Here is a 15,033-nt window from a genome sequence, read left to right on the forward strand (position 1 = left end):
ATAACAATAAATGAATTCACTGGGACTAAGAGACCAGGCTTTCCTTATTGTCAACTCATTTTTGAGCAACTTTAACTCATCATGGCATAGTTAAGAGTGTTGAATCTGGGTGACCAATTCACACTTTCGCTCATTTTAACTTGATACAACGTTCCTTTTTAAACTGACTGTGTATAAATACATGAACTTGCTTGTGGGTTTGTTTTTGTTTTTACATTTTAAATTTACTGTAACTCTTCAAAAGACATACAAAAGTTTATACCCAGCACAAAGTATTTTTTAAAAAACAAACCAGAATTTTAAAAAAATCTAATCTAAAAAGAAACAGGAGCAAAGAGAAGGAAGAAGGATAGAGAGATGGAAGAAAGAAAAAGAAAATATTACGGAAAAATAAAAAGGAAAGAAAGGAAAAGAAAAAGATGAAAAGACTTTTGATTCTCTGTAATCTAAATGTCATTAGTTGTTCAAAGTATTCACTCAAATGGACATAAACTATTTTATTTTCTATAAACCAATTTTTTTCCAATCTTCTCTTTCATGCAAAAAGTTCATATGAAGTTTCCAATCCTTAATAAAAGTCTATAATGATTTGTTCCTGATTAAACATGTTAAGTCCAATAATTTTGTCAACCATTCCTCAAAAAGGACTATATCTTTCCATAATTTGCTTGTTATTTCCTTGTTGATTACATTTGTTTGTTTGTTTTAAATAATTCCCTTAACTTACCATAAGCTTTCTTAAAGCTCCTTTTACTTCTTGATTTCTGAGTGTGTAGATGAGTGGGTTTAACATAGGAGTCACAGTTCCATAGAAGAGAGAAATTGCCTTATCCAGTTCATGTGTGGTTTTAGTTTGGGGTTGGATATATGAGAATATAGCAGTTCCAAAGAAAATGGTTACCACAGTCAAGTGGGATCCACATGTGGAAAAAGCCTTCAGTCTCCCACCTGATGAATGGATTCTCAGAACAGCCACAATAATGCATAAATATGAGAAAAGGATAAAAGCAAAGGGAGCAAGCAATGTGAGGGATCCAATGAAAAACATAAGCAGTTGCCTCTTGGAGGTATCTGAGCAAGCAAGCTTCATAACAGCTATGAATTCACAGGTAAAATGATTTATCACATTTCTCCCACAAAAGCGAGCTGGCATGACATAATTGGGAATAACCCCTAAAAAAAAGGCACTTGACCATGTCCCAGCTGCTAACTGAATGCACAATCGCTTGTTCATGATTAACATGTAATGTAATGGGCTGGAAATGGCTATAAGCCTGTCATAAGCCATAACAGCCAAGAGGAAGCATTCAGTCGTACCTAACCAGACACCACTGTTCATTTGCATATAACACATCACAAAGGACATGGTGGGTCTGTCCACCAGAAGATTTGCAATGGCCTGCGGGATGGAACTTGTTGAATAGCCAATGTCGAGGAAGGACAGATTACTGAGGAAAAAGTACATGGGGTTGTGGAGTCGAGGATCAGCAATTGTACCCAAAATAATAAGAACATTTCCCGCAATGGTTACGGAGTAGACAGCAGTCAGGAAAGCTATTAATCCCATCCTTGTCTTTGGTCGACCGGAATAGCCAATGAGGACAAATTCAGTCACTGCAGTCTCATTCTCATCTTCCATATCCTGAAACAAGTATTATCTTCAATGACACTGAGAAAAGGGTCTGACTTGTTAATAGTATAGCATACATCTTCCACAGAGCATCTGAAATATGTGTTTAGAAAAGCTGCATTAATAATTCAGAAATTATGGTCACACATAGGTTTTCAGGCAAGACAAGGAAATTTTCCCAATAGCATTTGAAAAGATAGAAATGTTGCCTAAGTACAGTGAAATGATGGAATTGATTCTGAATGAATGCTTTTTAAAGTAATGAATATAAGAATTTGCTGATGGATGCATTGGGAAGAGGCACTAAAAATCAGGGGCAACTTTCAATCTTTCTGGAGAACGCAGCAAGGATCACACAGTCCAATTAATAACTAAATCTTGTACTTCGGATTTATGCAGAAGTCTCCACATTGTCTTAATTCAATTTGACTAATGGGAGAAATTTACTATGCTAACTTCCTTATGTTTATTTAGCCCAGGATTCAAGTTACAGTTTTGTGATTTCCACTTTCATTCAGGGAATCTCCCTGACCCTCCAAAAGAGCTGCAGAAGGATGATGGAAAACTGTTCTTCTGCAAACCTCCGTAACAGTATAATTAAAGTGCTGCTTCCAAATTAAGTCCCACTAACATCAGAGATAACTAGGACTTGTGAAGGTCCAACAACATGTCTAATCATAAGTAAAGACATACTGAATTCATTCAGATATACTCTAAGTTTATCTGGAGGTGATCAAACAAATATGATTTGTGGGACTGCATTTTGTGTGTGTTTACAATGGATCTCAAAACCAATAAATGCGGATGAACTAATTGCTTTTATTGCGCATATGAATTTTTGTTTTCCTTTTTTTATGCTTCCCAAAATGTTTGACAAGATGATTACATAATTCAAGTTTGTTTTCTCATTTAAGAAGAGACGACCGCTCATTCAATATATATAGAAATATACTTTTAAAATAGACATTGAATACCTTCAAATGCCTTTGACCTTCAAAGCATTTTCGATGTCCTTCTTCAGCATTTGGTACTAAAATGAGAGTTGACATTTTTTAAACCACTGGTCTTCACCTGGTGGATCATGATCCACTCATTGGTCACAGCCAGACCCAAGATGACCCTCCAGAGCAGTCTTTCTGATACGGAAGGTAAAAAAATAAGAAGCAGGTTGAAAAATTAATATTTGAAGTAAAGGTGTATCCTGAGTCTGAAAAGGTTTTATAACATTATGGGATAAAGGATTGCATTAGAAAAGTATCAATTTCTGATTCTTGGAGAGTTTCAAAATGTTCTCAGTAGAGAGAAGGACAATGCAGAAGGCATTGGATATATGTTTTGTTCATATCTGTGGGGAAAGAACCCTTCTCTCAGCCTTTTTCTTTGTTTATATTTTTAAATACATATCCTGCTTTCCCTTGGGTACGTAATCCCAGGAGCCTCATTGATTCAGCAGCCTCAAGAGCATTCTCTTGCAATGCAGAATTGAATCTGTACCTCCTCAAATTGCAAATAAAAATAAATACGGTGTGTTATATGTGGGGGCTGTCCATAACACAACAGTAGAGTACATTTTAAATGAAAATTGCCCAACACCTCATGGTAGGGCTGGGCAAAGCTCCTGCCTGATATCCTGGAGAGCTGCCAGCAGTCACTGAAGACAATACCGAACCACATGGACCAGTGGTCTGAGCTTGTATAAGGCGACTTTTAATGCTCCTATGTTTCAGAGCAGTTCCAAACTCATCCCCCTCACTGTTTAAATCCCTTGATGAGCTGATTTCCAGACTCTCTGTATCTACATACATTTCTTAGAATTTGAATAGATTGACCATTGAATAACATGGATGGAGATACTTCTACCTAAAAATGTTTACCTTTGACATGTCTACTAGATATGCAAGAATTTTTATTAGCAATATTAACAGAACAGGTCCAGACAAAACATTGCTCCCTGTTTAAATATACTTTTTAATGTGGCACCTTTCTCCTTCCCGGTTGTCTTCTTAATGCTCTAAAATAGATTTTTCAATAGTTGTAGAATCATTCATCCACTTTTACTGTGGCACCTTTCCCCTTTCCACAAGTCTTCTTAATGCTCCTTTTACTTCCTGATTTTTGAGTGTGTAGATGAGGGGGTTTAACATGGGTGTCACTACCCCATAGAAAAAAGAAAGTTTTAACAAGCTGCCCCCCCCAAAAAAAATGCTTACCACAGTCAGGTGGGAAACATATATTGAGAAAGCCTTCAACCTGCCACCTGATGAAAGAGTTCTTAGCATGGCCATTATAATGCACAAGTATGAGAAAAGAAGAAAGGCAAAGGGGCCAAGAAATGTGAGAACCCCAGTTGAGAATATTACCAGATGGTTCAAAGGGGTATCTGGGCAGATAAGCTTCAGAACTGCTTTCACTTTACATGTCACATGGTCAATCATGTTGTTTCTGCAAAAGTGAGCTGGCATTGCATAAATTGGGACTATTCCTAAAAATACATCACTGTTCCATGTTCCAGCTGCTAACTGAATACAACATATCTTGCTCATGATTAGCATGTAATGCAGTGAACTGGAAATGGTGATATACTGGAAATAATAATAATATGTCCCGCCCTCCCTGGCCGAAGCCATGATGGCCAAGAGGAAGCATTCAGTCGTACCTAACCAGACACCACTGCTTATTTGGAAGTAACACATCACAAAGGACATTATGGGTTTGTCCACCAGAAGATCCACATTCCTACTTGAGATTGAATCTTGACAAGACAGAAGTACTGTTTGTGGGGGACAGGAGGCGGGCAAGTGTGGAGGACTCCCTGGTCCTGAATGGGGTAACTGTGCCCCTGAAGGACCAGGTGTGCAGCCTGGGAGTCATTTTGGACTCACAGCTGTCCATGGAGGCGCAGGTCAATTCTGTGTCCAGGGCAGCTGTTTATCAGCTCCATCTGGTATGCAGGCTGAGACCCTACCTGCCTGCAGACTGTCTCACCAGAGTGGTGCATGCTCTAGTTATCTCTCGCGTGGACTACTTCAATGTGCTCTATGTGGGGCTACCTTTGAAGATGACCCGGAAACTACAACTAATCCAGAATGCGGCAGCTAGACTGGTGACTGGGAGCGGCCGCCGAGACCACATAACACAGGTCTTGAAATATCTACATTGGCTCCCAGTACGTTTCTGAGCACAATTCAAAGTGTTGCTGCTGACCTTTAAACCCTATATGGCCTCAGTCCAGTATACCTGAAGGAGCGTCTCCTCCCCCATTGTTCTGCCCGGACACTGAGGTCCAGCGCCTAGGGCCTTCTGGCGGTTCCCTCGCTACGAGAAGCCAAGTTACAGGGAACCAGGCAGAGGGTCTTCTCGGTAGTGGCACCCACCCTGTGGAATGCCCTCCCACCAGAGGTCAAAGAGAACAACAATTACCAGACCTTTAGAAGGCATCTCAAGACAGCCCTGTTTAGGGAAGCTTTTTAATGTTTGATGGATTTCTGTATTTTAATATTTTGTTGGAAGCTGCCCAGAGTGGCTGGGGGAACCTGGCCAGATGGGCGGGGTATAAATAATAAATTATTATTATTATTATTATTATTATTATTATTATTATTATTATTACTACTACTACTACTACTACTATTTGAACAGTTTTCTGGGGGGTGTAGCACATAACATTGGTGGTGCGGGCAAAGATAAAAGTAGTTGGGATCAGAGGCAAAAAGTGTGGGGAGCAACACACAAAATACAGCCTTACTCATATAGGCTGTGTTGCTGCCACGGAAAAAATCAAAGGATTATACATGCATAACTCTTTCTTCCATCACAGCAGGCAGTTCAATAATACATTCATGCACTTGAGGAGAAAGGGCATTATGGGGTGTGGCATGGTGAGAGTCCCAAACACCAGACAGAGCGAGCATGAGAACTGCATATGCCTCCTGGATATGAGATTCCACACCTCTGTACACATGTAGACTCTCCATGGTTAGAGGCTTCATACCAGTTGCTGGACAATGCAGGAGGAGAGAGTACAATTGTGCCCAGGTTCTGCTTGGGGATTTCCCATGAGCATATCGCTTGCCACTGTGACAGCAGGATGCTGGCTTATATTGACCCTTGGTCTGAGTTCCTTTCCCTAGTAATAGTCCAAGAAAGGCATAGGCAAACTTGGTCCTCCAGATGTTTTGAGACTACAATTCCCATCATCCCTGACCACTGATCCTGTTAGCTGGAGATGATGGGAGTTGCAGTCCCAAAACATCTGGAGGGCCGAGTTTGCCTATGCTTGCTCCAAGAGTTGGACACTACAGGGCAGGGCCAGTGGCTCAGGGTCTGAAGGCTTGACCCTGTTATTTCCCACATCCGAGTTACATAAAACCTCCAAAAAGCTACTGTGTCATAGATAATAGTGACAATGTTAAATATGTACCTTGGTTTACTGGGTGTATCTGGCACTATTTAAAGTGCTGCTATTGAACTTTGAAAACCTTCTGCAGGTTGAGGAAGGCCAATATCTTAACAGATAAATGTACTCAGGTCTTAAGATCAGCATAACAGATAGGCCCATGATCAAGATAAATGAAGTTACTGAGATTAAGAGACAGTGCCTTCTTTATTGTCATTCACCAATTTACACTGTTGTTCACTTTAAGTTGTTACATCCTTACTTTTTCATACTGACTGTGTATGCGTATATTAACTTGCTTGTCGATGTGTTTTTGTTTTTACATTTTATTGTTACTGATACTCATCGAAAGATATGAAAAAGTTTATACCCACCACAAAGTATCTTTTTAAAATATACTGGAATAAAGGGGTGGGTGGGGAATTAATCTAAAAAGAACCAGGAGCAAAGAGAAGGAAGAAGGATAGAGAGAGGGAAGAAAGAAAAAGAAAATAAAAATTTATGGGGGAGTAAAAGGGGGGAAATAAAAAGAAAAATGTTGAAAAGACTTTTAATTCTCTGTAAGCTAAATATAACTAGTTGTTGAAAGTATTCACTCAAATGGATATCAAACTATTTTATTTTCTATAAACCATTATTTTTTACCCAATCTTCAATTCCAGTTATTAAAAGTTCATCTTCTCTTTCACGCAAAAAGTTCATAAGAAGTTTCCAATTCTTAATAAAAGTCTATAATGACCGCTCCCCACATCAAATGGCCATACACCTAATGCCTAAGCCAAATATCTGAAGTTTTAATAAAGTTGTGGCCAATTTTAATCCCATAACATAGTGTCTTGAGTCATTATTCCACCTGGGGGTCGCCTGGGGTTGGGGGGACTCGGCTTGTCCACGCAATGATTTTTCCTGATTAAACATGTTAAGTTTATTATCTCAGCTAAGTCCAATAATTTTATCAAACATTGCTCAATAAGAGGGACTATATATTTCTAGAATTTGCTTGTTTTTTCATTGTTGATTACATTTGTTTGTTTGTAATTAAATAATTCCTTTACCTTACCATAAGTCTTCTTAAGGCTCCTTTTACTTCTTGATTTCTGAGTGTGTAGATTAATGGGTTTAACATAGGAGTCACAGTTCCATAGAAGAGAGAAATTGCCTTATCCAGTTCATGTGTGGCTTTAGTTTGAGGTCGGATATATGAGAATATAGCAGTGCCATAGAAAATGGTTACCACAGTCAAATGGGATGCACATGTGGAAAAGGCCTTCAGTCTCCCACCTGATGAATGGATTCTCAGAACAGCCACAATAATGCGTAAATATGAGAAAAGGATAAAGGTAAAAGGAGCAAGCAATGTGAGGGATCCAGTGAAGAACATAAGCAGTTGGCTCATGGAGGTATCTGAGCAAACAAGCTTCATAACAGCTATGAGTTCACATGTGAAATGATTGATCACATTTCTCCCACAAAAGTGAGCTGGCATGGCATAAATAGGAATAACCCCTAAAAAAAAGGCACTTGACCATGTCCCAGCTGCTAACTGAATGCACAATCGCTTGTGCATAACTAGCATGTAATGCAGTGGGCTGGAAATGGCTATAAGCCTGTCATAAGCCATGACAGCCAAGAGGAAGCATTCAGTCGTTCCTAACCAGACACCACTGCTCATTTGCAAATAACACATTGCAAAGGACATGGTGGGTCTGTCCACCAAAAGATTTGCAATGGCTTGCGGGATGGAAGTTGTTGAATAGCCAATGTCGAGGAAGGACAGATTACTGAGGAAAAAGTACATGGGGTTGTGGAGTCGAGGATCAGCAATGGTGCCCAAAATAATAAGAACATTTCCCGCAATGGTTACGGAGTAGACAGCAGTCAGGAAAGCTATTAATCCCATCCTTGTCTTTGGTCGACCAGAATAGCCAATGAGGACAAATTCAGTCACTGCAGTCTCATTTTCATCTTCCATATTCTGAATCAAGTATTATCTTCAATGACACTGAGAACGGGATTTTCTAAACAAAGGACATAACCAACGTGCTGGTCAATAGTATTCAGGCATTTCAGTCATTAACACATTGTAAAATGCTAAAAAAAAACACACAAGCAATTATATTTAAAACCGTACAAATCTTACTCCTTTTAAATTACATAAAAACTCAATTGCAGCCATGTAAGTACTCTTGTAACTTGCTTACATTCTAACCTCTGTAACTGAGAAATAGTTTAGGTGGGGGGGGGGGGAGAATTGGATAAATGCATTGCAAACTGTGGAAATCCCCTATCGATCTGCCATATTCCTTCTTCCTTATCTTGCTGGTTTAATCTCATCATCAAATGGCTGTCTGATGATGCATAATCTTGGCAAACATTGGGGTGTGACTTCTTAATAGTATGGCATACATCTCCCACAGACAATCTGAAATTTGTGTTTTAGAAAAGCTGCATTAATAATTCAGAAATTGTGGTGACACACAAGTTTCCAAGAAAGACAAGGAATTTTTCCCAGTATCATTTGAAAAGATAAAAATGCCCCCTAACTAATCAATTGATGCAATTGATTCTGAATGAATTCTATTTTTATGAATGAATATAAAAAATTGCTAATGGATGCACTGGGAAGAGCACTCAGTATGGGGGGAAACTATTGATCCTCGTGGAGAATGCAACAAGGCTCACACAGTCCAATTAATAACTAAATCTTGTACTTTGAATTTATGTAGAAGTCTCCGTATTGTCTTAGTTCAATTGGACTCATGGGAGAAAGTTACTATGCTAACTTACTTAAATTCAGTTAACTCAGGATTCAGGTCTGAATTTTCTGATTTCCCCTGCCACTGAAGCAATGCATTGTTCAGGCAATCTCCCTGACCCTCAAAAAGAGCTGCAGAAGGATGATGGAAAACTGTTCTTCTGCAAACCTCTATAACAGTATAATTATATTGCTGCTTTCAAAGTACGTTCCGCTAACATCAGATATCACAAGGATTTGTGATGGTAGGTTCACATAGGATTGAATCCAACACCATGTCTAACCATAAGTAGAAAACATATTGAATTCAATCAGATGTACTCCAAGATTATCAAAGAAATATGATTTGTGGGACTGCATGTGTGTGTGCATACAATGGATGCCCAAACCCATAAGTGCAAATGAATTAATTGCTGCTTTGCACATTTGAATTTTTGTTTTCATTTTGTTTAATCTTCCCAATATATTTAACAAGCTGAATACAGCATTCAAGTTCAGCTTCCCATTTAAGAAGAGACTCATTCAATTATATATATATATATATATATATATATATATAGATAGATAGATAGATAGATAGATATAGATATATAGATATATAGATATAGATATAGATATATAGATATATAGATATATAGATATATAGATATATATAGAAATATACTTTTAAAATAGACAGTGAATACCTTCAAATGCCTTTGACCTTCAAAGCATTTTGGATGCCCTTCTTCAGCATCTGTTGTTAAATTGAGAGTTGACATATTTTAACAACTGGTCTTCACCTGGTGGATCATGATCCACTCATGGGTCACAGCCAGACCCAAGATGGCCATCTAGAGCAGTCTTTCAGATATGGAAGGTAAAAAAGAAGAAGAAGCTTGAAAAATCAATATTTGATCTTAAGGTGGATCCTGAGTGTGAAAAGGTTTTATAACATTGTGGGAACACAGTTGAAAGGATTGCAGTAATAAAGTATCAATCTCTGATCCTTGGAAAGTTTCAAAATGTTCTCAATAGAGAGAAAGGCAGTGCAGAAGGCAATGGATATATGTTCTGGGAAAGAAAACTCCTTCTCCCAGCTTATTTCCTTAGTTTATATTTTTAAATACGCGTCCTTATTCTGCGTTCCTTTGGGTACATAGTCCCAGGAGCCTCATTGATTCAGCAGCCTCAAGAATACACTCATTTGTACCTGCTCAAATTGCAAAGAAAAATAAAGAAATATGATGTGTTTTATGTGGGGGTGGTCCATAATACAGCAGTAAAGGTAAGGGTACCCCTGACCATTAGGTCCAGTCGAGGACGTCTCTGGGGTTGCGGCGCTCATCTTGCTCTATAGGCCAAGGGAGTCGGTGTTTGTCTGCAGACAGCTTCCGGGTCATGACTAAGCCGCTTCTGGCGAACCAGAGCAGCACACGGAGCCGCCGTTTACCTTCCCACTGGAGCAGTACCTATTTATCTACTTGCACTTTGACATGCTTTCAAACTACTACCTTGGCAGGAGCAGGGACCAAACAATGGGAGATCACCCCGTCGCAGGGATTTGAACCACCGACCTTCTGATTGGCAAGCCCTAGGCTCTGTGGTTTAACCCACAGTGCCACCCGCACCCAGTGTACAACAGTAGAGTACATTTTAAATGAAAGTTGCCCAACACCTCATGGTAGGGCTGGGCAAAACTCCTGCCTGATATCCTGGAGAGCTTCCAGCAGTCACTAAAGACAATACCGAACCACGTGGACCAGTGGTCTGAGATTGTATAAGGTGACTTTTAATGTTCCTATGTTTCACAACAGTTCCAAACTCATCCCCCTCACTGTTTAAATTCCTTGATGGGCTGATTTCCAAACTCCCTTTATCTACAAACATTTCTTAGAATTTGAATAGTTTGGTTATTGAATGACATGGATGGAGATACTTCTACCTAAAAATGTTTACCTTTGACATGTCAATTAGATTTGCAAGAATCTTTTATTAGCAATACTAACAGAACAGGTCCAGATAAAACATTGCTCCCTGTTTAAATATACTTTTAATGTGGCACCTTTCCCCTTCCCAGTTGTCTTCTTAATGCTCCTGTTACTTCAGTTTCATTCAGCTGATAATAATGTTGGAGATTCATTCCCCGTGTTTGCATTCATGGGATTATTGTCTCTCACATGATGATATATGTTCACATTCCACAGAGTGGGAAGTGATGAAGAAAGGATGTTTGGTTTACTGTGTGTTCCTGAAGTGGGACTATTGTCCTTTGTTCTTTTTCTTTGCTGTCTGATGCTAGAGAGAGGGGGAGCCATGTTGCAGTGCTCTGTGTGTGTTTATAGATAAATAAAATAGATTAGCCAAATCCTGTGCTACTGAGGTTTGTTACACAATTGTGCAAACTCTGTGGATCCATAAGTGTGCTGATGTCGCTTGGCATCAGTTGCTGTGGTGTTCGGGAATAAGAATGCTTTTGAAGCTCCTGAATGATCGACCAGGAGAGAGAGAAGATGCCAGTAGGGCATGTGTGTTTACCAGGGTCTTACTCGAGAGTAGGAGATCCTAACAAATAAGTCTTTCAACAGACAGGACACAATTTTCAACAGTCTCTCTTCCTTCTTCTGTCATTCCTATTCATCTACGTCTGTTCTTGGGGGCAGATGCATGTCTCAACCATCTAGACTACATCTAGGCAGGACTGGGGGAGCCTCAAGTTAAAGTAACGATAAATTATAAATAGATAAAAAGTTGCATAAACCTTCTAAGTATCTGGATATTTACAATACTTAATAAAGGTAAAGGGACCCCTGACCATCAGGTCCAGTCATGTCCGACTGTGGGGTTGCGGCACTCATCTCGCTCTATAGGCCGAGGGAGCCAGCGTTTGTCCACAGACAGCTTCCGGGTCATGTGGCCAGCATGACAAAGCTGCTTCTGGTGAACCAGAGCAGCGCACAGAAACACCGTTTAGCTGGAAATTGCTTCCCTGTGATAATCATGAAATATATTGTAGTCGAGGCTGGTGATCCATCATTTTTAATTTGATTGCTTAATAGTTTTCGATTTGTTTTAAAAAATGAAAAGTATGCATTTTTTTAAAAAAATTCAATAATATTGAATGTGAAATCTTAAACATTTTTATTTGACTATTAAATAAGATGTAAAAAATTATACATTGCTTGATTTCAAATAATAAACAAACAAACAAAACTCCCCAAGCTGTTTACAAAAATGATAAAACTATCAATAAGAACAATTAACAGAAATAATTTAACACTTTTGAAAAGTTAAAGTAACAATAAATTAAAAAAAGATTAAAAGTTGCATAAAGCTTCTAAGTATCTAGATATTTACAATACTTAATATTTTTGTCATTTCTCCTGGGTGTCCTTTATTACTAGTTGCTATTAAATGAAAGAAATGCCCAATAAGACTTATTACTTTGTGTCTTAGTTAGCTGATATTATTAAACCATGTTCTTCCTCTACATTCCCGATGGGGTATATTCCCAAGTATGTCACTGATTCGAATTTAGACTTAAAACCTAGAATACATTTTAGACTTTATTTGGTTGTATATAATTTTATGTTTATTTGAGTTAGAGTTGAACTATACTTGAAGTATGAGGACATTACTTTGTATTTTTTATGTTGTACTTTACAATTGATGATTTGATGTATTTTAAACATTTTTCAATAAAGGATTAAAAAAAGAAAAAAAGAACAGCCTCATATCATGCAAAATTCATGCTGTTAATCTCTAAAGAAAGAAATTAAGCATCCAAATAATTTTTCATTCAGGTAGAAGTGAACGTAGGCAAATAGGATTGCTGCCCCCTCTGAAACTGACTGCAGTCATAGACGTGGCTTCCGGTTTAAAACAAAGTGGAGGAGGGCTGCAATAGAGGATAGAATATCAACCCACATAAATATTTTTTGAAAAAAGTTGAAAGAACAGGGGGGGGGGAATTACTGAATTGTCCATATATCATTCTCTGATATATGGACAATTCAGTAACTTCTTCCCCTGGGAGGAGGGTGGAGAGAGCATGGGAAGAGAAGAAAGGAAAATTCAATTGCACTTGCAGAGATCATTGCATAATATAAACTTAATTCTACATCCTCAGTAGATTTAACTAGGGGGTAGAAAATAATAGAATATAGTTGTTCCATTGAAAAAATGTTATCACAAACAAGTAGAACATACCAGTGGATAAAGGCTTGTTCAAAAGCAGTAGCACCTATGAGAACTTAATTCTGTTCACTATCTCTATGCTCAAATGTTTTTGTTTTTTTTTAAAAAATTAATTCTCTTTTCTTCCCACAAGTCTTTTTAATGCTCCTTTTACTTCCTGATTCCTGAGTGTATATATGAGTGGATTTAACATGGGAGTCACTATTCCATAGAAGGCAGAAATTATCTTGTCCAATTCATGGGTACTTTTAGTTTGTGGTCGGAGATACGAGAATATAGCAGTGCCATAGAAGATTGTTACTACTGTCAAGTGGGATGCACATGTGGAGAAGGCCTTCTGTCTCCCACCTGATGAATGAATTCTCAGAATTGCCACAACAATACGCAGGTATGAGAAAATGATAAAGGCAAAGGGGGCAAGCAAGGTAAGAACGCCAGTTAAGAACATCACCAGTTGGTTCATGGAGGTATCTGAACAAACCAACTTCAAAACTGCTTTGAGTTCACATGTCAAATGGTCAATCACATTTTGTTTACAAAAGCGAGCTGGCATGGTATAAATGGGGATTACCCCCAAGAATAAGCCACTTGCCCATGTCCCGGCTGCTAACTGAATACAAAACTTCCTGCTCATTATTAGTGTGTAATGTAGTGGACTGGAAATGGCTATATACCTATCATAAGCCATGATGGCCAAAAGGAAGCATTCAGTCACGCCCAAGCCAACACTAATGCTCATTTGCAAGTAACACATTGTATAGGACATGGTGGGCTTGTCCACCAGGAGGTTTGCAATGGACTGTGGGACTGAAGATGTTGAATATCCAATGTCAAGGAGGGAAAGGTTACTGAGGAAAAAGTACATGGGGTTGTGGAGTCGAGGGTCACTTGCAATCACCAAGATGATGAGGCCATTTCCCACCACTGTTATAGAATACACAACAGTCACGAAAACTAGTAATCCTATCCTTGTCTTTGGTCTACCAGAATAGCCGATGAGGACAAACTCAGTTACTGTCGTCTCATTTTCCTCTTCCATACCCTGAATTCAGTATTATCTGCAAAGACATACAGAAAGGAATTAATCTAAATCAAGGCCATGGTCAAACTACAAAAGAACATTATGCACGCAAGCCTTTCGGTCAGAGGGGAGGACGACATTTTCTTATGATGCTTTATTTTATTTAATCAGAAAGTTGGTGTGACAATATTACTTCTCTTCAAGTATCATAGGGAAAATAATACACATTGTATAATTTAAACATTGTATAATTCTTTGCATGTACGAGATTCTTGATTAAATTATGAAAAACAACACTTTGAATGCAATAAAATGTAATCCAAAATGTATTTGTTTAGGGCTTTTTAAGTTCATAAATGTGTTATATATAAAAACCCTACAAAAAATTCAATTTTGTGTGTGACAAACACCAAAATTCAATTCAATTTTTGTGTGTGACAAACACCAAAAAACCTTACTCAAATTAATAAACAAGATTAATAAAGATGTAAATGTAGCAACAAATAACATTATTATACGGTATTTATTATCTACCTTTTCTTAAGGAAAAATAAATGACTGTTTCTTAGCTATGGTTTTACCATTCCATTAATTTACAAAAAGGACAATCTTTCAGTAAACTTATTATCTCTATATTCTCTTTCACTTTATATACCCTAGAAACTGCAATATGTGAATTGCCTAAGAGCAAATCTAGATCCAAGCGATTTTGCTTAATCTGATTGCAGTTAGAATACTCACAGTTTTTCAAAATATAACACATCATCTTTCAGCTGGATAAATTTGGCAAGAGAAATAAAGAATGAAATGAAAACACAACAATACCTTTAAATGCTTTTGCCGTTTAAACCTCTGTGGATGTCCCGTGTCTTCCTTTGTCCTTAAATCAAGAAGCAGGATTCTTTAAATTACATGGGAATTGCATCCAATCAGTATGTGGAACAATCAGAAAAATCTAAAGATGTTTGAATGGCAACTAGAAAACTAATTCAATGTAATCTTTTATGAGATTTTAGAATAATAGTAAGAAGAAAATTAGGTAAAACTAGATACCA

At 38.0% G+C, this 15,033-nt stretch overlaps 3 protein-coding genes across 3 annotated transcripts; all 3 read right to left on the reverse strand.

Moving 5' to 3' along the window:
• Positions 1–718: 718 nt before the first annotated feature.
• On the reverse strand, positions 719–1,639 carry LOC118077946 (olfactory receptor 13H1-like). Its single transcript, XM_060281123.1, has one exon. It carries the CDS (start codon positions 1,637–1,639, stop codon positions 719–721), a length of 921 nt encoding a protein of 306 aa, XP_060137106.1.
• A 5,438-nt stretch (positions 1,640–7,077) lies between these two features.
• On the reverse strand, positions 7,078–7,998 carry LOC118078944 (olfactory receptor 13H1-like). The gene has a single exon (XM_035102952.2). It carries the CDS (start codon positions 7,996–7,998, stop codon positions 7,078–7,080), a length of 921 nt encoding a protein of 306 aa, XP_034958843.1.
• A 5,068-nt stretch (positions 7,999–13,066) lies between these two features.
• LOC132592899 (olfactory receptor 13H1-like) lies at positions 13,067–13,996 on the reverse strand. Its single transcript, XM_060281124.1, has one exon. It carries the CDS (start codon positions 13,994–13,996, stop codon positions 13,067–13,069), a length of 930 nt encoding a protein of 309 aa, XP_060137107.1.
• Positions 13,997–15,033: the final 1,037 nt, after the last annotated feature.

This window comes from Zootoca vivipara, chromosome 13 (assembly GCF_963506605.1).
Source record: "Zootoca vivipara chromosome 13, rZooViv1.1, whole genome shotgun sequence".
NCBI classification, from domain to species: domain Eukaryota; kingdom Metazoa; phylum Chordata; class Lepidosauria; order Squamata; family Lacertidae; genus Zootoca; species Zootoca vivipara.